At 47.8% G+C, this 23,377-nt stretch overlaps 1 protein-coding gene across 1 annotated transcript in view; it reads right to left on the reverse strand.

Annotated features, from left to right (window-relative positions):
• The window catches only part of LOC147447131 (transcription factor MYB3R-1-like), a 77,291-nt gene that overhangs the window by 23,705 nt on the left and 30,209 nt on the right, over window positions 1–23,377 (reverse strand). Inside the window, exons 5-9 of the mRNA XM_086523023.1 lie at window positions 17,993–18,087; window positions 17,800–17,903; window positions 17,558–17,686; window positions 15,751–17,458; window positions 15,333–15,652 (exon numbers count right to left, since the gene is read on the reverse strand). Of these exons, the coding sequence (XP_086379149.1) occupies window positions 15,333–15,652; window positions 15,751–17,458; window positions 17,558–17,686; window positions 17,800–17,903; window positions 17,993–18,087 (2,356 nt within the window). The remainder of the gene's footprint in view (window positions 1–15,332; window positions 15,653–15,750; window positions 17,459–17,557; window positions 17,687–17,799; window positions 17,904–17,992; window positions 18,088–23,377) is intronic.

Genomic DNA, 23,377 nt, shown 5'->3' on the forward strand with positions numbered 1-23,377 from the left:
TTTTTGTGTTGAAAGCTGGTATCTTGAAAATCTGACTGAGAGTAGCTAAATTTCGATGGCGAGGTCGCGAGCGTAGTATGGACGGATTGTGTGCAGAGAGCCAAGTTGATCGTGACAAGCACTACGAGAAGGGCCGAGATATAGATTAATGTGCCAAGTAGACTCGTTTAAGGTTTGGTCGACGTTTGATGGTTGAATAGGGCGAGAGGGGAGAGGCGATGGTGGCTAAGGGCCGAAGGGAGGGGCGAGGAGTAGATAGGGGCGAGGGTGAGAGGGAGGGGCGAGGATTGGGTATAGAGGACCATAGGCGAGGGGTTAGGGGACCAGAGGTAGACAGCGGGCCGAGCAGTAGATAGGGGCGCACAGGGGCGAGGACTGGTGTGGGGAGGGGGGGGGGGGCCGCGAGGGGTAGGGACCAGGGGCAAGGACTAGTGAGGGGGGGCAAGAGGTAGGGACTAGGGGTGAGGGGTGGGTAGCAGGAGCGAGGGGTAGATAAGGACGAGGGGAAGGGACTAGGGGCGAGGGCTAGTTAGGAGGGCGAGCGCAGCAGGTAGGGACAAGCAGATAGGAGAGGAGGCTAGGGATAGGCAAAGTAGGTTTTAACGTCCTAGGAACAATACCAAGAAAAATGAAAGATCTATCCGCCGAGAGTTGAACCTCGGACATTGAACAAATCGACAAGGACAGAGAGGCAGTAGAGAAGAGATACATAGAGATACAGATAGAGGCACAGAGACAGAAACAGGAGGATGACCATACAGTCTATGAGTGAATTCAGTTAATTAAAAAGAACAAGCTAGATCTTAGTAGGACTCCAAAAACCAAATTATATCAATGGGATAAGAGCAAAATGGATACACACAGTAGAAGTATAAGAATTTTAGAGATAACATTGATTACAACTAAGATGAGAACTGACATGAGGAAGACTTGAGAAGAGGGAAAAATGGAAAGTTGGAGAGAGTTGAGGAGGGGGCATTCATATGGTTGTTGGTGGGAGAGGTAACATCATCAGATTTCTAAAGAGTCAGGGCGAGTGATAGCACTTGATTTTGGATCCATTTACCAACAGCAAGGGAACACCTTCCAGAGTGACTAGCTGGATAGCCCCTTTTGGCAAAATCTCTTGTACCATGAATGGCCCTTGCCATGCTGAGACCAGCTTCTTAGCTTTTTTTCAAATATTTAGCTTGATAGAGTAGCACCAGTGTATCTTGCGTTATTTTCGGCTTTCTGAGATGGCCATCATGCCACGCTTTGCCACGAAGTTGCTCGGCTTGCAGAGCATGTGAAGCTAACATCCTGCTTTCTTCTAACTTCGAGAGAGGAGAGAGGTTTGCGGAAGCAATCCGCGCTGTGACACGAACGCTTCCCACTCTTGCTGAGCCTGAGTTCACCTCGTATGGTGCAAGTGCTTCTAGACCGAAAGCTAGCTGGAATGCGGTGAGGTTAGTGGTTGCTTTGAAGGAGGTGCGATAAGCTCAGACTGTGCCGAGGATAGCTTGAGCCCAAGTAGTTAGATGCAAGTGACAAGCTTTCCTAAGAAGTGCGATTAGCACTTTCTTAGTGCTCTCGGCTTACCCATTTGCTCTGGGATATTACGAGCAAGATTTGCAATGAAAAATCTTGTAGTTCGTGAGGAGTGTGGAGATTAGGTCGTTGACGAAATGACCATCTCGATCACTGGTGATTTCTAGAGGGCACCCAAATCTACAAAAAAAAAAATTCATACCGAAATTTTGCGACAGTGACTGCTGTACAGTCGATGGTAGCCACTACATCGGCCCACTTTGTTGCATAATCCGTCAGTACCAAGAGATACTTACGATTGCCGGGTTGAGCAGGTGGAGCAATTGGACCAACAAAGTCCAAGTCCCATCGCTCAAAGGGCAACCACGCCATAGATATCTGCAGAGGGCGATTCAATTGCTTGAGGGCTTGGGCGTACATCGCTGATAGACATCCCTGTATGGCCTACAAAGCTATGAACACCTTTGGGATTAAGTCGAGGGGGCAATCTTAAAATGGCCACTATTTTCTCACGGTAAGGTGCTAAATCGTCGGCAGACACGACATGACCTAAAAGCATATCTTGAGTCACCAAAAAGTGGCACTTGTTTGGATTGAGCTTAAGGTGCGTCTCGCGACACTTCGAGAAGACTACAGAGAGTTGAGCCAAGTGCCCCGATTCATGGATGATCTGGACCGTGTTAGCACTATCCATGAGGAGTCAAAGCGAGGCTCTGATATTGAGAGAGAACTTGGGAATGAAAAATATGTTCCTCTAGGGCCATGAGCAGCTGATGAATTAAGGGATTCTTAGCACTCAACCCATTCGAGGAGAAGACGTGTAGAGAGAGTAAAGTGATGGACCCGATCTCATGGTTCTTAGCGGAGCAGGAAACATATTGAGGATAGTGAGGATGGCAAGCAAGTCATCGATCACCAAGACATAAACCAACAAAGAAGATTGAAGAAGACACAGTGACTAAGACTAAAGATAACAATGATTGGGAAGTTGATACAGATCACTACTGTAAAAGATGATCCAAAGACAGAAAACCGGCTCACAAAACAATAGCGAGTCGACGCAAACTCGATTTTGTTGGACTGCTCAGTGCTTGTTGGGAGCGATAACCATAGAGCACAACCATTCTGAGTGCTCCACGGGCTCAATACTACCTGATTCTTGCATTTTTTCTAACTTGACTTTGACTGTTTCTGCATACTTCGGGTTGAGCTTGTAAGCCTGTGTCCTCTAACGGGCTTACCCCCTCAACCGATATGTGGACTCCTTACTTTGTTGGGATCCCTTCTAAATCGAGGTAAGACCAGGCAAGTACATCCTTGGAAGAGTGCACGAAAGAGATTACCTAGTCGAGTAGCGCGAGGTGATCCCATAACCAAGCGGCTAACACGATGGGCTGATGGCTGTCAGGGTCGCCTATGTTTACTTCTCTGACGAGGTCAGGCGGTGTAGTTGGCAAGGATGCATCGGGAAGAAAAGACCTTGCCGCCTCTGTGAGCTTCCGAACATCATGAGCTGGCGTCTGATCGATATTGAAATCAGCACTCTTCTTGTAACCATCCTGGTGGAAGCTCGTCAAAGGGAAATTCATCTGGTACATAGGATAGCTTGGATTGAGACACGGTATCAGACACAGGTGAGGCTGAGGGTGTGGCATGGGCAAACTCTTGTAAAAGAGATTTCTTACCCCTTCAATGGTCTTTGATAGGCTCACCAAGTCCAAAGGCTTCTACAGAGGGGCCAGCTAAGATATCAACCTCTAGGAGCAATGGAGTCCGTGCACAGGGCTCAGCCACTGTAGCAACATTGGAAGATAGTGTATCCTCTTGTAAGGCTTGAATGGAGACCACATAGCAAGACATAGAGTGGGTAGCCTCCAACCACTCCTGCAAGTCCTCTTCTGGTCCATCCGGTGGAGTAGGCTGGTTCGGTTGGGGGGTTGACTCCATTCATAGAGAACTATGATTCACCACCGAATCCATTCCCCCTTCAAGGCGAATAGGTTTCATTGGATAGCCCTTCAATGGTCTTTGATAGGCTCACCAAGTCCAAAGGCTTCTACCGAGGGGCCAGCTAAGATATCAACCTCTAGGAGCAATGGAGTCCGTGCACAGGGCTCAGCCACTGTAGCAACATTGGAAGATGGTGTATCCTCTTGTAAGGCTTGAATGGAGACCACATAGCAAGGCATAGAGTGGGTAGCCTCCAACCACTCCAGCAAGTCCTCTTCTGGCCCATCCTGTGGAGTAGGCTGGTTCGGTTGGGGGGTTGACTCCATTCATAGAGAACTATGATTCACCACCGAATCCATTCCCCCTTCAAGGCGAATAGGTTTCATTGGATAGCCCGGGCTACGTATCCACATTGAATCGGTTCCCCAATCATGTAATTCCTTTTCCAATGAGTAACGGAAATCTGCCCTCTATCTGAGGGAGGCTAACTACAACAAAATCTAGGTTGAATGTGAAGTCATGTACCTGCAGAGGGACCTTGTCAACTATTTCTACAAGGTAGAGAGTTCTCTGGTCTGCCAAAGTCACTGTAAAGGGAGCGGGCAGGGTACGCTGGAGACCCAATGCCATCATAGTGAATTCGGGCATCAAGTTGATACCCAACCCGCAATCCACTATGATCCTGGAGAAGTTGCGCCCTAGAATAGACGCGGTGAGACGAGGACTCCTATAATCAGTGAGCGGAGCAGCGCGAAATGAAATCATGTAGGACTCTAAGGGCTGCACTAGTTGGTCCCCGCCACTAGACCCTTGAATGATACAGAGATTGAATACAGAGACTATCTTGAAATACACCTTTCAACAAGTGTCATTGTACGTCATGCTTCGACTTGATGCAAATTTTAGAAGTGACACCCTTTCCATCAACAGGATACAGAGATTGAATGATGGAAAGGGTGTCACTTCGAAAATTTGCATCAAGTCGAAGCATGACGTACAATGACACTTGTTGAAAGGTGTATTTCAAGATAGTCTCTGTTGTAGGCTTCTCTCTTTTGATCAGTGCTTGCTCTCGTATCTTGAGCTTCTGCAAGTCCTCTACTTCTTCCATGAAGACACCATCAATATCTGAGAGAAGAGAGGTAGGTTGGCTCATGGCACTACTTGTTGGTTTGTCAGCTACTAGGAGAGGTTGACTCATTTGTGTGACTGGAGATGAAAAAGTTGGACCGTCGGGGAGACTAACACCCAGAGCAGCTCTGTGTGTCCGTGTGAGCACACGAGTAGGCTCTTCCACCTGTTTCAAGTTTCAACCCATTTTCAGAGGAAACTACAAGAGTGGCAGGTGGGGCCTGTGGAATGGTGTTTACTGTGATTAGGTTGATCTTTGGAAATGTAAACTCCAATTGGTTCTAGCTTGTGCTTGCAAATGTGGATGCACGTTGTTTTGGGCAGTCCTTACTATAGTAATCCTTAGCATCAAGGCAATGTCGACAAGGAGGGGACCCTTCTAGCAACGTACATTTGCTCTGATAATGTCCATACTCCCCGCACCTGTAGCACAAAATTGGCCGATTGGAGAGGCAAGGTGGTCTCGGCCCTTGCTGCATGGGGACGGATGCTGATGTGTAGAAGCTTTGGGGAACTAAGGGAGCATTAGCCAGATAAAAGCTAGGAGATGCAAAGTTGTTGTGCATACCTTGCATAGGAGGTGTTGTCAGCAGACGTGGCATAGGGTTTTGATGGCTATAGGGTGAAACCATGTTGGATACACGTGTCAACCCTTGTTGAGGGTTGGGGGCGCGGTTCTGTTGTAGTTGCCACATTCCCTTCATATAATAGCACTCTTTGTCATCATGGCCAGGTTTCTCGCAGACATGAAAGTAAGCTCGAAGTGGGCAGTCCTAAGGAGAATGCCCTGGAGAGCAACACGAGGTACACCACACCATCGGTATCTTAGTGTCTTGCTGTGCCCGGAGCTCTTCTAGCTCCCGCTTGATTTGTTCTAAAGCCTCTTGCTGTGGAGATTTTTCCGGGCTAAGAGAGAAGGACCTCTCCTCTTGAAGTGCTCTTTGTAACTTCAATGCTTCTAACTCCCTGCGTAAAAAAAGCAAGGGGTCAAAGGGATTTTCAGTGAGAACTAGGGCAGCCTCCACCTGAACGAGGTCCTTGAATAGCCTTCTTGCTCCTTTCCTGGTAGTGGCTGCTATAATCTCCTCCAAAGATGCTTCAGGTCGAAGACTTTCGCGTAGTCTCTCCTGAGATGTCTTTGGAAGAGCTTTCTCTACCCACTTCTTGACCATAAATTCCCCTGGTTGCTAAGGAAGCTTGGCAACCAGAGACTTGGTTTAAGTCATGCGTTCTGCAAAAGTCTCCTCTGGCTCGTTGGCCAACTCATCCAAAACCTTTTCCTCAAAGTCACCTGGCTTGAATGCTGCACAGAACTGTTGTCTTAAAGCTGCCCAAGTTGGAAAGTGATTCTCTGCAAACTGACTGTACCACTTGTCTGCTAAACCATCGAAGGTTGATGGAAACAGCCCAAATAAGCATCTTCTCTATTAAGAACACAACCTCTACAGAGAGGTACAAACCTCCTTGCATGGTCCTCTGCATCTTCTGAGGAGAGTCTCTTGCAAGTAGGAAACTTGATGTTTACTTTGGCCAAAACATTGGTCAACTCCTCCAGGGCCTCTTGCTCAAGAGCCTGTTGCTCAATAGCTTGTTGTAACAAAATGGGAGAGGGCTTTACTCGGATAGGTGACCTGGAAGATGTAGAACCAACCGGATGAAGGAATGGATAATGCCGTATGTAGAGCTATGGGTGATGGGGTTGGTGGACTTCTACTAGGTACCAGGGGTTGATGCCTTCTGTGGTAGTACTTTAGAGGACACAGTAGTGCGCTTTGACGCTCTAATGATTGCCTTGTATGTGTCATGCAATAACCACAAAACCCAACCACGCTTTGGGCAAGAAGACCTTTAACTAGCTGAACACCGGTCTAGACTCTACTAGACCAGGGCGAGTGACTAGACACCTGGCTGGACCAGGGACGAGGAAGGACTAGACCAGGAGGACAGCTTGGTTAGCCCAGAGCGAGAGAGGACCTGACCAGCAGGGCGAGAGACTAGGTCAGCTAGACTAAGCTCTCTAGGGTGAAACTGGACCAGACGAGCAAGCTGCACTGAGCAAGGTGAAGTAGGCGAGGCTAGGTAAACCAGCTAGCTCCCTGACTTGTACCTCAACAGAGAGTGAGACTTCAGTTCAGGTCCCACCGGGCGTGCCAAAATGACGAGGCAGGACTAGACCAGGACGAGAGCTTCGTTGGACCAGGGCGAGAGAGGACGAGACAAGCAGGGCGAAAGACTAGGTCAACTAGACTAAGCTGTCTAGGGTGAAACTGGGCCATACCAGCAGGCTGCATTGGGCAAGGTGAAGTAGGCAAGCCTAGGTAAACCAGCTAGATCCTCGACTTGTACCTCAATAGAGAGTGAGACTTCAGTTGAGGTCCCATCGGGCGTGCCAAAATGAGAGCACTTGTAGTGTGGATAGTGTGTCGTGCTCTCTATAATGGGTGCTTCTCAGTGCAATGTGTGTGACATCTCACTCAAAACAAAATGAAAACACAGTAAACAACAGATAACAACAAATCAACACAGGGACACAACAGACCATAACATATAGACTATCTCAAAAGAACCAGTACAGACTCTGGCGTGCCAGCACACTGAGCTCCAGCCGAAAACTCACGGGTACAATGGGGTGTCAAGGCTCAGATGTGCATGGATGGAGCAGACGTGCTGTGTATAGACTAACTACTCTAGACGACGACACTGGACCATATATGAACAAGATGATCGTGATGACCCAACAGCTACTACTCATATGTACAACCATAAAGAGCCACCCACAGCTCATAAATGTCAGCCCTTTAAGTCTATCTCCAAACTGAGTGGTCCTAGTGACTAGGCCACGATGTCCACTAAACCACCGTCTGTATCCTTCCCACCTGTCAACTGCCGAGCCCAAAGAGTGTGTCCAGTGTGAACTAGACCAGACCAGCTGTACTAACTGTGTGTCCTGTGAAAGTGACATTGTAGCCTGCTACACCAGCTTACGAGGGACGGTTTTGTGACCAGACCCACATACAAAGACAATGACCTGTCTCATGGGATACAATTTGCTATTCACCAGACACGCACATCTTCACACCAGTTGCGGATTGAGACAAGAAGATACAACAGAGTACCAGGAGGGGCGAGGACATGCCCCTTCTGTGACATGGAGCCTGAGACAGAGTTGCACTACACATGCCGCTGCCCTGTCTACTACAAGATACCAGACCGCTTCCATTGCTTGTTCAGAGAGGATTTTTGATCACTCTCCAGAGTTATGGGGTGCGAAGATCAGAGATGCCTGGGTTTGTTTTTGCTCGACCTGCACAGACATAGGGAGAGCCTAATGAGAGGAGAGGCTAGCCAAACTCAAAGACGGATCACAGATTTCTTTAGAACAAACACCGGAAAGTCGAAGGAGTTACTACCACAACAGAGCTCACATTTGTCTCACACCAGAGACACTCATCGACCGAACGATAGAGCTGGGGAGATCCAGACGCCTACGACTGGGGAGGATACACAGCATCGACGGACGCTACATCAAAAGATTTGGCTCACTTTGGCCAGGCATGCACGACGCCAGGTCAGACTACTGACCATGGAGGAGATTGATAAGATATGCCATCGATCGATGTTGAAACTCCTATAATTTAGCCATTTAGCTATCCCAGCCACCTGCTTAATTCACATCGAGCGGCTTAGCATTCCATAGTATTTTTATTTTGTTATGTTATGTTGTTATTGTTGTTATTTTTGTTACTCTCACTTTGTATCAAATCCACCACCTTGTAACTTTCTGGTCTCATAGGTCACGTTGGCCTTTTGAAGACGTTAATATAACAGTTCATCTCTCTCTCTCTCTCTCTCTCTCTCTCTCTCTCTCTCTCTCATGATGGCTTAGTGGTTGAGCATTTCATGCATGCCAGAGATCTATTAGCAGAGCTTCTAGCAGTTATGTTTAACCGTGCCAAGTGTGAGGGCTTGCCTGATACTTCGAGCCTTTCTACGATCGTACCTATCTTCAAGTCAGGAGACCCTATAGAGCCTGGGAATTATCGCACTATCATGATTGGACACACATTGGCACGGTTGTACGCATCCATTCTTGAGCAACAACTGAGTAGATGGGCAGAGAGGGAGGATGCGTGTTGTGGGGCAGGAAGGGTTCAGGAGAGGGTTTTCTACTCTTGACCATATCTTGAGACTCAGGGCCATCATTGAGGAGGGCATATCTCCATCTGGTGAGCGCCTCAACTACTAGAGGGGGGCAGCTAGCTTTGCTCGGATAATGGCACGTGGTACAGAAGCCTTGGCTCTAATAAGCCGCGAGATCATACAGACCAGAGGCTTCTCCATGTCCCCCAGTCCATCAGTGCGACCTATTCTCCCGTGATGATCCAATGAAGGGCTCCTATATCTCAACTCCATAGAGCAGTTAGCCAGGCAGGGAGACACAGTATGTTAGTATGGGGAGATGACGTCGTGGTTTCAAGCACATGGGTTTAGTATAGACAGATGGCCCCTCCTTCCAGTACTCACTGGATGCACCCTCTTTGACTCTTACACAATCCAAGACCACCAGGCTCATCTGCCAGGACCTGACTCAGCTAGACACCAGGAGGACATGGGTACAGCCAGCACAGGAGCTGGGAACGAAGATGGCTTTCTACAGAGAGCATCTTCTCAAGCTTACGACGGACGGTTTTGTGTGACAAGGCCCAGATACATGGACACCCACTTGTCTCATGGGATACGATGTGCTATTGGCCAAATACGCACATCTTCACACCAGCTGCGGATCGAGACTGGGAGATACAGCGGAGTACCAGCAGAGGCCAAGACATGCACCCTGTGTGACATGGAGCCTGAAACAGAGTTACACACACGCCATTGCCCCGTCTACTAGCAGATACGAGGCCGCTCCACTGCTTGTTCAGAGAGGGCTTTGGACCACTCTCCAGAGTCATGAGGTACGAGGATCAAAGATACCCGGGGTTGTTTCTGCTCGAGCTGCGCAGACACAGAGAGAGCCTGATGAGAGGAGAGACTAGCCAGTCTCAGAGACACATCACAGACTTCTTTACAGCAGACACTAGACACCTAGAGGAGCTACTACCACAACAGATCTTGTCGCCTAACAGCACAGGCACACTCATTGATCGAGCGATTGAGCTGGGGAGATCCAGCTGCTCACGAGTGCGGAGGACTACGCGACCTTGCCCCCCTTGCCTCAGCTCGACAGCTCGCGACCCTGCCCCCCTTGCCTCAGCTGAGCTCGACAGCAAGGGAAACGCTGGTCCTGCATGGACTTTGCCCCCCGTCCAGCGCGCAGTCATCCTCCTCGACCTCCCGACTTCAAGGACCAACCCCCCTCTCGACTCCAATGAGCAAGCCTGAGCGGGCCTCAGTGAACAGAGATCACTCACAAATTAACACTAAGGTCATTTTCAAACAGTCACAAGAGCAAGTTCTCACAGTAGGTTTTCACCGCAGAGCTCGGCCACAGACAAAGGTTTTCGCACAGCAGAACAAAGATTCTTCAGTCATGACTTCTTTCAACACACCGACTTCTGACACACGGAAGAGTTTTCTTGCTGTGGCAGCTGCGCCCAGGAAAGATCTCGCCGCTCATCAAGATGCACGGATCACGGCCCTAGAGGCTCAGATCCAAGAACTTGCGTTAGAGAATGTTGAACTGAAAAAATGCTTGTGTAAGCTCGAAGATACAAAAGCCAACAAGGCATCGCATAAGAAGATTGAGAACGACATACAAGCAGCCTTACAAGAATGTCGGATACAAGAATCCCTTGCCCTCAAAATTAGGATTGGAGGACTCTCCTCACCATGGTGCACTGAGGAGGATTCCCTCGAAGAATCCATCGTCAAGCTCAATATGACATTCTTCAACCGATCAATATCAAGCCCGACACTGTCTCGTGGTTCAAGGACACACATAGGCGTGTACCTCTTGGCCAATGCATCCTCACTTTCAAGAACAAAGAAGAACGGACGCGGCTGTTGCGCCAATCTTATCACCTCAAGGGGACAAAGCTGTAGATTGCCGAGGAATTGACTACAAACCAACTCAAGCACAAAGCAAGCCAGCTCAAAAAGATGCATGAAGCTCGTAAACAAGGTAAATGGGCAGTCTACCGTGGCGGTAAAGCCATCATTCAAGAGTTTCGAACTCCCAAGCCAGCTCCCCCTCTACCTGACCCCCTCTAGGTTTTGTTTGTTTTTTGTCCGTATCCTTTCCTTTTCCTTTATCCCTGATGGACCCTCAGTCCCTAACTAATATGTATCTAACGCTTCCACCGAAAGAACAGATGTAATGTTTTGTTTTGGTCCCATGGGTCATATCTGACCTCCGTGGACAATAATTAAATCTCTCTCTCTCTCTCTCCCCCCAACTCTATTTGGTATGTATGTGGATGAGGTTTCTAACTACATTGAGAGAGATGGTGATAGAGGTGCACAGCTGGCAGGGACATGGATTCCATTATTGTTATATGCTGATGATATTGTGTTGATCTCTGACTCTCCAGAGGGGATGCAACGTCACTTGGATGCTTTGAATAGGTTTGCTCACGAAAGTGGTTTGTCCGTCAACCTTGGTAAAACCAAGCTCATGGCATTTAATACCACCCCACAGTGGATCAGTAGGTCAGCGCTAGCATTCACATACGGCCAGGAGACTGTGGAGTATACAGCTGCGGACACTTACCTCGGAGTGGTTTTTAGTGGGCCAGCATTTTCATTGAGGAGGGCAGCAAAACTAGACTGACCAGAGCCCATGCAGCATTGGGTAGATTGGAAAGGATGTGTTACAGCTGCGTACACTTACCTCGGAGTGGTTTTTAGTGGGCCAGCATTTTCATTGAGGAGGGCAGCAGAACTAGACTGACCAGAGCCCATGCAGCATTGGGTAGATTGGAAAGGATGTGTTCACAGGTTCAGTTTCAGGAGCCTAGGACGAAGCTCTGGCTCTTTGACACTCTGGTGGCTTCTGCATTGCTTTATGGAGCTGAGATCTGGGGACCTTCATTAGATCATCACAGGAGGACAGGCCGCAGTGATGGATGGGGGGACATGGAGAAGCCTCTGGTCTCTATGATCTCGCGGCTCATTAGAGCCAAGGCCTCAGTACCACGTCCTATTGTTCGAGCAGAGCTAGCTCCCCCCTACTAGTGGTTGAGGCGCTCACCAGATCGGTCTCCTTCATACACCTCATGTGGGAACTTCCCAGAGACAGATATGCCCGCCTTGCACATGAGTCCTCTCGACAGTTAGCCATGCAGGGAGATACAGCATGCTGGTATGGGGAGATGACATCATGGTTTCAGGCGCATGGGTTCAGCATAGACAGATTTCCTCCCTTCCAATACTCACTGGATGCACCCTCTCTGACTCTTACACAGTCCGAGATCACCAAGCTCATCTGCCAGGACTTGACTCAGCTAGACACCAGGAGGACATGGATACAGCCAGCACAAGAGCTGGGTACGAAGATGGCTTTCTACAGAGAGCATCTCCTCCAGCTTACGGTTGATGGCTTTGTGACTAGGCCCGGATACATGGACTTGTCTCATGGGATACAATGTGCTATCGGCCAAATACGTACACCTTCACACCAGCTGCGGATCGAGACTGGGAGATACAGGGGAGTACCAGCAGAGGCCAGGACATGCCCCCTGTGTGACATCGAGCCTATGAGACAGAGTTGCACTACACATGCCATTGCCCCGTCTACTATGAGATACGGGTCCGCTTCCATTGCTTGTTCAGAAAGGGCTTTGGACCATTCTCCAGAGTCATGCAATACGAGGATCAGAGATGCTTGGGTTTGTTTTTGCTCGAGCTACGCAGACACAGAGAGCCTAATGAGAGGAGAGGCTAGCCAATCCCAGAGACAGATCACAAATTTCTTTAGAGCTGCCCCACTGGACACCGGGAGGAGTTACTACCACAATAGAGCTCGTCGTCTCACGACTGAGCTGGGAAGATCCAAACGCCCACGACTGCGAAGGACTACACAGCATCGACGGAGGCTGCATTAGAGGATTCGGATCACTTTGGCTCGACATGCACGACGCTCGGTCAGACTACCGACCATGGAGGAGATTGATGAGATCTGCCAACGACCGATGCTGGATCTCTTGTGATCTAGCTATCCCAACTAGCTGCTGTTCACACCTTGTAGTTTAGGATTCCATACTATTTTATTGTGACATTTGTCATTTCATTTTTGTTATTGTTGTCATCTTCTTACTCTGACTCTGACTTTGTATCAGATCCACCACATTGTAACTTTCTGGTCTCATAGGTCACTTTGGCCTTTTGAAGACGTTAATATAACATTTCATTTCTCTCTCTCTCTCTCTCTCTCTCTCTCTCTCTCTCTCTCTCTCTCTCTCTCTCTAGAACACTTCCCTTTCCAGTAGCACTAGACATCTATCTTGCCAAAGTGCTAGAACATCACACCACAGTCACAAACAAAATCACCACAGAATCATGACACGTCCCCTCCTTCACATAGGAAGGGGGGAGTCTCATATATTAGATTTTGGGTCCCATGGGTCATTTTGGCCCCCCGAGGACGTAAATACATCATCATCATCATCATCTCTCTCTCTCTCTCTCTCTCTCTCTCTCTCTCTCTCTCTCTCTCTCTCTCTCTCTATTGTATGGGGTAGAGGTATGGGGACCAAGTATTCCGGCCAGCACATGGAATGACATTGAGAAAATTCAGAGAAGTTCTTATGTAGACATATGGGGATAAAAACCACAACACCATACTCGGTGATGCTATTGGAGACTAGACAAAGACCATTGGAAATGCTTGCTTTGCAAAGAATGCATAGATATCTCTTAAAGGTGAAGTTGATGCCTAATAACCGTTTGCCTCACATAGCATGGGAGGTAGGATGTAAACCGCAAAAGAACCACAAAAGCATGTTTCTCACCTCTAACCTTGTTGAGGACATCAGGAAATGGTTCTCTAAATGGAATGTGCAAGGATATGTGGACATGCATGTAGAGGAAGGTACCGAGCATGAGCACGAGCTGAATTTTGAACTACAATTACTTGAGGCCCTTCACAACAAATGGAAGAATGCAATGCACAGGTCCAAGTTTGAATACTATTGCAAGCACATAAACACGCGATACTGGGAAGAATACAAAACCAAGGAAACCCAAATACATATCAAGACACCCATGTCCTTCCGTGCGAGACGGGCCATCACCTTGATGCGGACAAGATCACACATGCTCAAAAGTGAAATGGGAGGATGGCTGAATATTGATGCAAACATGAGAAGATGCACTCAATGCAACTTGAATTCATTGGAAAATGAGGCACATGTAACCCTTGAATGTCCGGCATATGCGCACATTCGGGTCGACTTTCCCCAACTTATTCAAGGATATACTACATTTGCGGAGCTTCTCTCACGAACATATCCCTCTCCAATAGCACTAGCCATCTATCTTGCCAAAGTGCTAGAACATCACACCACACTCACAAACAAAATCACCACAGAATCATGACACGTCCCCTCCTTCACATGGGAAGGGGGGAGTCTCATATATGAGATTTTGGGTCCTATGGTTCATTTGGGCCCCCCCAGGTCGTAAATACATCATCATCATCATCATCTCTCTCTCTCTCTCTCTCTCTCTCTCTCTCTCTCTCTCTCTCTCTCTCTCTCTCTCTCTCTCTCTCTCTCTCTCTCTCTCTCTCTCTCTCTCTCGTTACTCTTGTTACTCTGACTTTGTATCAAATCCACCACATTGTAACTTTCTGGTCTCATAGGTCACTTTGGCCTTTTGCAGACATTAATATAACATTTCTCTCTCGTCCCACCCTGATTGAATCCATACTACAATTGACACGTTAGTGGCAACCTTAGAATCCTATTTTAACACTTAACTCTACTCATTGCTGGAATCATTTAGGGCTATGATGTGAAATAGCACAACCAAACAATGAGTAGAGTTAAAACTCAAAATAGCATCATCACAACTATACTTAATTAGGATGGAAACTTCAAAGCTACTCAAATGGTGAGAGGTGTGAGAGTCCATTTTTGTAGGCATTAAACACTTGCTGATACCAAGCCATGCCAGACCATTATTGAAATGCAAAGGAGTGTGGCCAGTACGACTGTGATTGTGGTATGTTGCAGCCCTTAAAACTAAAACATATGTGACCCTCATTTACACAATCATAGAATTTAAGAATTTGAAATCACAGAAAATCAGACTCCAATCTTGAAACTGCTATGGAACCTCATCATCAACCCCAGAATCAGCCTCCTTATCAACCATATGCTATCTTCATCTGCTTCATTGAGAGGCTCCAAAACATTGGAGTTGCTTGCATTCTGATCTTCATTAACATTATGATGACCATACAAGTAACAATTCATTCATCCTCCCTGCAAAAAAATAAATAAACATCTCTCTTCCCAATGAGAAGTAAGAACGAGACGCTTTCTCCATCCATAGACATGGGATTCTCTTCAGATTTTGGCAAGGTATGATTAAAAAAATTTATAATAACATTGAAATCACCGTGCGAGTACAATTCCAACTATGTGCCGGACAAAGGAAGACAAGTAGGTAGCATGAGAAAGCAATACACAAATCAAGCTAATGCCGTCTTCAGCAATTTCCTTGTAAACAACCTTACCAACAAAATAGAAGCAACAAAGATATATGGGGAGTGTACGTACAGATTGAGACTGTCCCATTCACTGATGGTATTGAGGAATTCCTTGTGAGGGGTAATAGCAGCAACGTTGCCGGACTTGGGTATGGCCATGTTTGGATCAACCTTTTTCTCACAAGATATGGGAACTATGATAGATAAAGACGACTTGCATGCAGTCCGCCTATGAGACAAACTATCGCATGCCCCCAAGCCATTTGAGAAGGTTAATTTTGAAGAACAAGAAGAGGGTAAATTTTTTCCTTCTCTGCAATTCTCTACGAATGGTGAGTGCACCTGCTGCCTATTTATGTCTTGCTCAGAAAGCACTGAAGGAATCTCTGTCTGCAAGGAAAAGAGACTGATAATCAATTTCGCTACCTCCCTCTCTCCCCTCTCTTTTTCTCTCTCTCTCATCACACTAATTCAGAAATTTTCTTCACCTTTACAACTGGATCTGATATTCTCAGATGTCTAAATTCCTTATCAGTGCCATTGGTCAAGTTTTGAACCGACTCCTCTTGCTTAAAATCAGGCCATTGGTTTCTGTCTCTTGTTGACACTCCCACTCCACAATTCGAGCCATTCTCTGAATCTTGTGCAGTAAGCTGAATTCCTCGCCTTGAACTGGATACACCAGGTTTAGAATCTTTACCACCACTCGCTGAATACACTGGGCCTTTTGTTTTCACACAATAAGCAGGCGAAACTAGCATTGTTTTATCTCCTAATGCTCTTGAGTCTGAAGGTCCAGCATCCCCACTAGACATATCTGAGGGTTCTATCTTGTAAGGCCCAAGAATACTAAAATTTTTTGGGGTAGCAGATTTCTGTAAGCACGAAGTTTCATGCACAGGAGTAAAGGTCTCGCGCTGTCTCTTTTTTAAGATTGAAGGTGTGCCACCAAAGCTTCTGGCTGCAATTCTAAGCACAGCCTGAGGACTTCCCTCAGCGCCAGGAGAATCCCAAGGAGATTTTGATGGAGTTGAGCAATTCACTGCTGAGACAAACATCTGCCGTACACCAAGAGGACTATAGGCTTGCTGTACATATCCACAACTCATTACGTCGTAGTTAGTGAAGGGTAGTTCTAGGTTTGGGAATTTGGGGGGTTCATAAAACAAAGACTCTGATTCTGCAGACACCATATCTGAATCCAGCTCACCTTGATCGTCTTGCCAATCCACAAGCTCAACCTCTTCCAATCCAAGTGCCTGAGAAAGTGGATCAACTTCAGAGACATCAGTAACTTTGCTAATGTCTCTAACTTTTGGTACAATGTCGCAAGAATTTGGTGGGAACTTGCTTTCACAAAAGTCCTCTGGATCTTCGGTGATGGGTATGTCAGTTATCTGAAGAGAGTCTGTGGCATGAATGCATAGATCATCCCTTACATTACAAGTTGACATCTTGCTCAAGTAAATTTTCCTTTTAAGGGAATTTAAAGGAGTGCGCAAAGGAGTGGAGAAATGGGTAGCAGAATTGACAGGAGAAACAGATGGCAGAGAAAAGGATTGCCCTGCAGAGGCCACACAACAATTAGATGAGCCTGTGGGAGAACCACACTGCATGGGTGATCCCCCACCTTCAACTTCCATGGAATAAAATTCATTGGAGTTTAATGGCTCCCTCCTACCCTGTTTTTCCATCTCCATGGCACAAATGGATTGCTCTTGTGATAATTGTGAAACCAAACCCTGCTGATCAACATGATCTTGTCTTTTTTCTGACTGAAATTGTAGATACAGTGAGTCATCCAGTCCATACAGTTGACCCTGGTCTGTTTCTGTATGACCAAATGGCTGTTCCTCAGAGCCCCTATGAGATTGAAGCTGCCTCGGTTTTGAAGTTCCATCCATAGAATGCTCAACATTATGCACCATGTCGAGTGCTCCTGGCTGGTACTGCATGTAACTACAAGAGCTTTCCGATTGGCTGCACATATTTGAATGCATTTGGCGATTAACAAATTCATTCTCAAAGTCCACTGACATATTCTGTTGCTCAATTGTTACATTATCAGTTGTATTCAGAAGCATGTGCTGAGAAATTGCTGGGTCCAATGAGAGCTTTAATCTACCACCAACAAAAAAAGTGTCTAGCTTCTTCTTGATGGAGCTATTCCAGTGATTCTTTATAGCATTGTCCGTCCTGGATAATAATACAATAGTCCACTTTCTTAGAAAGCAATTCTCTTTAGAAATACCAACCAAACACCTTCATCACATTTAAACACAGTTAATTAATCACCTTCCAGGTAAAAACTTGGCTATTTCAGCCCACTTGTTCCCATAAATTGCATGAGCCTGGACAAGAGCCAGCTCCTCCTGTGGAGTCCAAGCATCCTTTTTTATATTTGGATTGAGATGGTTGTGCCACCTGTACCAAGAGAGTAAAGTAGTTTCAATACATTGCTTGTTTTCAGAAAACGACTCTTCAGACAGCGGAATGTCAAGTATTTTTGGAATAAGTCTGGACAAAGCCTCCCCAACCTTTCTCTACATTGCTTTCCAATTCTCCCAGGTAAGGATTGTGCAATTACAGACCACTTCTTTGCTCCAAACTTGTCGACAAGTTCCACAATCTTATCATCTTCCTGATTGGACCAATAACAACACTTTCTCAATACTTTTCAACAAAAAATATACTACGTCACATAAAAAACTAGAGAGCATAACAGAGTACCTCTTTTGTCCAAGGCCCTTTCACCAGATCAGGATTCAAGACTTTTTGCCAGCGATGGAGGCATTGCACATCTGTTCTGTCTGGAAAGTACTCCGCTGAAAGATCATTAAAAGAAATCTCTCTCTCTCTCTCTCTCTCTCTCTCTCTCTCTCTCTCTCTCTCTCTCTCTCTCTCTCTCTCTCTCTCTCTCTCCGCCCGCCCCCGCCCCTGCTCACGCACGCTGCACCCCCCCGCCTCTAGCCCCCGCCCCTCGCCCTATCTCCTTGCCCTTGCCCCTCGCCCTATCTCCTAGCCCTTGTTCCTAACCCCCTTGCCTCTCGCCCCTCGCCCCTCGCCCCTAGCCCTCGCCCCTCATCCTATCTCCTCACCCATGCCCCTCCCCTAGTCCTCGCCCTCCCCCTATCTCCTCGCCCTCGCCCTTTTTCCTCGCCCCTCACCCTTGAACCTACCCTCGCCCTCGCCTCTCGCCCTCTCTCCTCGCCCTCGCCCCTTTCCCATCGCCCTCGCCCATGGCATTAAAGCACAAATCAAATTAAATTAAATTCAATTGCATTCCATTGCTTTGCTTTGATGTGCTTTAATTTTCCCTGCAAAAAGCACTACACACCGAAAAGCAAAAATAAAAAACACAAAAATCAAAAAGGCCGATTCTCCTTTAGGTGCTAGAACAGGAGCAGACCCAGGGCTGCTTTGGTTGTGTGGGACAGCTTGCACACGTTCGGATTTGTGGTGTATGCAGGACAGTGCTTGACAGGTTTGGGTTCACGACATTGGGCGCAAGGCCCCCCCATTATTTTGGCTTTACGGCTGACGTCCGCAGTGAGCTGTGGTTGTACCTTTACCCACAGTGGACTGCTTGATGCGGATGTATGCTTGATGCGGGAGACAATGTATGCATAGTGTGGATGCATATGTGCGCTCAGTGGCTCTTCTCCGGACAGTGATTAAGCATGAGGAAGCTGAGTGATAAAGTCAACCCCCTAGCGGATCCCTTTCAAAAGTGCAAAGAGGAAATGACGGAGACTATTACCAAGATGAACCACAATCTATTGGGCACAATAAAAATGCTGGAAGGACGCATCATATTCCAAGAAAGCAAGATAAACGCACTAGAAGACCAAGTGACGACTCAGGACGAAGAGATTGTGTCACTCAAAAAAGATCTCGCCAAAGCACGACCAAGCAGCACACTAGAAGAGGGCGAATTACAACCCTCAGTAATCGAAGAAATCAACACTATCAAGGAGCAAGTACGGGCCATCAAAGAGGGAGAAGAGCAACACAAAGAGATGGCGACTTCTTGGGTGGATGTTCTTACAAAAACTCAACAGAAGGTGGATGAAGCCGAGAAATGGATCGAGGTGGCCAAGAAAGGAAAAGGCGAGGAGATAACGTCCACGCCCACACCCACTATCATTAATCAAACACTAGAGGAGGAGCAAAGAACACGTGTGCGCGCTTTACATGTGAGAATTTGCGGTCTTAAAGACAAAGGCAATGTGGACGAAGAGGTAAAAGAACTCATGGCCTTGATGGGGGTTCATGAGCTGATGCACACAAGAGCTTGGAGAGTGGGCAACATAAAGAAAAATGGAAGCAGTGGGGAAACCTCAAAAGAAAGGGCACTCATCCTCCGTTTTCCCTCCATGGAAGCGAAGAAGTCCTTCTTGAAGAAAAGGCCAATCTTAAAGAGACGGGCATTTTTCTCGAGGATGATCTTACCCTCTCGTAGGTCGCTCATATGGAGGAAGTAATGCCGGACCGGCAAGGGGAAAAGGCAAGATTGCCTTTTACCGAGATGGAAGAGTAGTAATACTGGAGCGACGCTCCACATGACGGTGCCAAACTTATGGGACCACACTCAAAGTGGCGGCCTAGAACTGTAATGGATCCATGCGTCTTGATGTGGGTGCTTTTGAGGATAGCTTTACTGGAAGAGACATCATCTTCTACTCTGAGACACACCAGCCCCCTGGGCAATCCATGGCTCACATCAGTGGATACAGATGGGAGACAGCTTACAGACAAGAGACACACTCAGAGCACAGAGGACGGGGCTTGGAGGGAGTGGCAGTGTTATTTAGAAAGGATTTGCAGCCCTTGATACATGTAGCCCGCAGGGATGAGCAGGCTAGCTACATGTGGATGAGATTGAAAGCAGAGATAGCCAGATATCTCTACATTGCTATTAGCTACTTTCCCCCAAGTACGTCGGGCTATGAATCACCCAGAGGAGAGTCCCCCTTTTCTATTTTGGATGAAGACATATGGGAGTTCCCTAGAGATGGTGACATTATCATTCTAGGGGACTTCAACGCTAGGACTGCCCATCACCAGACAGTGTTTTATGATACTTCAGAGGAGATGCTCAGAGAGCTAGATGTTGTAGAGACGGGCATGTCCAGACTATCACACGATGCGGAATATACTAAGTATGGACGACACCTGATAGACAATGGGCACTGCACATGGACTGGCCATCTTGAATGGCCTACAGAGGTTTCCTACTTCGGGAGGCTTCACATGCTTCCCACACAGACATGGAGCCAGCACAGTGGACTATGTCATGGCACAACCGAGCCTCATCTCTAGTATTCAGGACCTCACGGTTGGACCCAGACCTGTTGGTGTGGCAGTGGATCATGCTCCTGTATCGCTGACCATTTCTTTTCAGTTTAGTGTAGCGCAAAGGCTACGGGCAGCACCCCCTACTCGCTACACCTTCACGCGGGAGACGGACTCTGTATATATAGATGGGATCTACAGACGCATGTGCACAGAAGAGCCAAGGCGACCTCTGGAGGAGGTTACTCCTATACTGACACAGACACTACATGATGCAGCTGCAGAGGCATACCCACATACACAGCCTGGGCAGAGACGCCGTTCACGGAGCATGCCCCAGAACAGTTGGTATGATGAGGAATGCCGGGACACTAGAGCTAGACTTCAGAGGGAGGTGCTTTTGGGGAACATCACTCATAGGCAATCACAGATTGACTTCAGACACCTAGTGCGGCAAAACAAGAGAGCATTTCTAGCTCGCCTAGAGCAAGATCTATACCAGCTCCTCTTGAGTCAGGACTCACGGGAGGCGTGGAGGCTCTTTCATGAACACTCCCCCCCCCCCCCCCCCCCCCTCCCCTGCCATCACTTCTACAAAGGCTTGGGGCCAGTATGCATCATCCTTGTACACAGTTCCTGACCATCCCCCCCTTCCCGATCCCCCCGATCCATGCCCGCACACATGTGTTTTTTTCAGTGCTGAGATGGTGAGGAAGGCCATTGACAGGATGAAGACTGGGAGAACTATCGCACCATCATGATTGGACACACATTGGCACAGTTCTACGCATCTATTCGTGAGCAGCGACTAAGTAGATGGGAAGAGAGGGAGGGGATGCGCGCAGCCGTGCAGGCAGGTTTCAAGAGGGGTTTTTTTACTCTTTATCATATCTTGACACTCAAAGCCATCATTGAGGAGGGCAGATCGCGTCGGAGACAGATCTATTGCAGCTTTGTGGATTTCCGTAAAGCATTTGACACAGTGCCCAGAGCGAGATTAATGTGCAGATTACAGCGGATGGGAGTACCCACAGACCTCATTTGGGGGGGCACGGCATTATACAGGTCAGTAGTGGGGCATGTATGCACCCATATACGCACCCCAGAGGGTCTATCCACACCGGTTTACTCCACTATTGGGGTGAAGCAGGGCTGCCCGCTCTCTCCTACTCTATTTGGTATGTATGTAGATGAGGTTTCTGACTACATTGAGAGAGATGGTGATAGAGGTGCACAGCTAGCGGGGACATGGATTCCACTATTGTTATATGCTGATGATATTATTTTGATATCTGACTCTCCGGAGGGGATGCAACGTCACCTAGATGCTTTGTATAGGTTTGCCCAAGAAAGTGGTTTGTCCATCAACCTTGGTAAAACCAAGGTCATGGTATTTATCACCACCCCACAGTGGATCAACAGGTCAGCGCCCGCTTGCACATATGAACAGGAGAAGGTGAAGTATACAGATGCTTACACTTACCTTGGAGTGGTTTTTATTGGGCCAGCATTTTCATTGAGGAGGGCAGCAGAGACTAGATTGACCAGAGCCCATGCAGCATTGGCTAAATTGAAAAGGATGTGTTCACAGGTCCAGTTTCAGGAGCCTCAAACGAAGCTCTGGCTCTTTGACACTTTGGTGGCTTCTGTATTGCTCTATGGAGCTGAGATTTGGGGACCTTCACCGGACCATCACGAGAGGACAGGCCGCAGTGATGGATGGGGGCACATGGAGAAGCCTCTAGTCTCTATGATCTCGCGGCTTATTAGGGCCAAGACTTCAGTAGCACGTGCTATTATACGTGCAGAGCTAGGTGCCTCCCCACAGGTGGTTGAGGCGCTCACCAGATCGGTCTCCTTCAGACACCGCATGTGGGAACTTCCCAAAGACAGATATGCACGCCTTGCACTTGAGTCCTCTCGACAATTAGCCGTGCAAGGAGATACAACATGCTGGTATGGGAAGATGAGGTCATGGTTTCAGGCACATGGGTTCAACATAGACAGATTTCCTCCTTTCGAGTACTCACTCGATGCGCCCTCTCTCACTGTTACACAGTCCGAGATCACCAGGCTCATTCGCCAGGACTTAACCCAGCTAGACATCAAGAGGACATGGATACAGCCAGTACAGAAGCTAGGCACGAAGATGGCTTTCTACAGAGAGAATCTCCTCTAGCTTATGGAGGATGGTTTTGTGACGAGCCCAGATACATGGACACTCACCTGTCTCATGGGGTACGATGTGCTATTGGCCAGATACGCACATCTTCACACCAGCTGCGGATCGAGACTGGGAGATACAACGGAGTACCAACAGAGGCCACGACATGCCCAATGTGTGACATCGAGCCTGAGACAGAGTTGCACTACACATGCCACTGCCCCGTCTACTACGAGATACGAGGCCGCTTCCATTGCTTGTTCAGAGAGGGCTTTGGACCATTCTCTAGAGTCATGCGGTACGAGGATTAGAGATGCCTGGGTTTGTTTTTGCTCGAGCTGCGCAGACACAGAGAGAGCTTGATGAGAGGAAAGATTAGCCAATCTCAGAGACAGATCACAAACTTCTTTAGAGCTGTCACTGGACACCCGGAGGAGTTACTACCACAGCAGAGCTCGTCGCTTTACATACTGATCGAACGAGCAACTCAACTGAGGAGATCCAAACGCCCACGACAGAGGAGGACTACAGAACATCGATAACAAGCGGCCCAAGCAACAAAGGATTTGTGGGAGACCAATGGCGTCTCTCTTCTTGTAGATGGATGGAGCGACACCCGCAAGCGGTCCATCCACGGAGTGGTGGCCTACTCTCGG

This window comes from Adiantum capillus-veneris, chromosome 11, assembly GCF_014529385.1.
Source record: "Adiantum capillus-veneris isolate H3 chromosome 11, ASM1452938v2, whole genome shotgun sequence".
NCBI lineage: Eukaryota > Viridiplantae > Streptophyta > Polypodiopsida > Polypodiales > Pteridaceae > Adiantum > Adiantum capillus-veneris.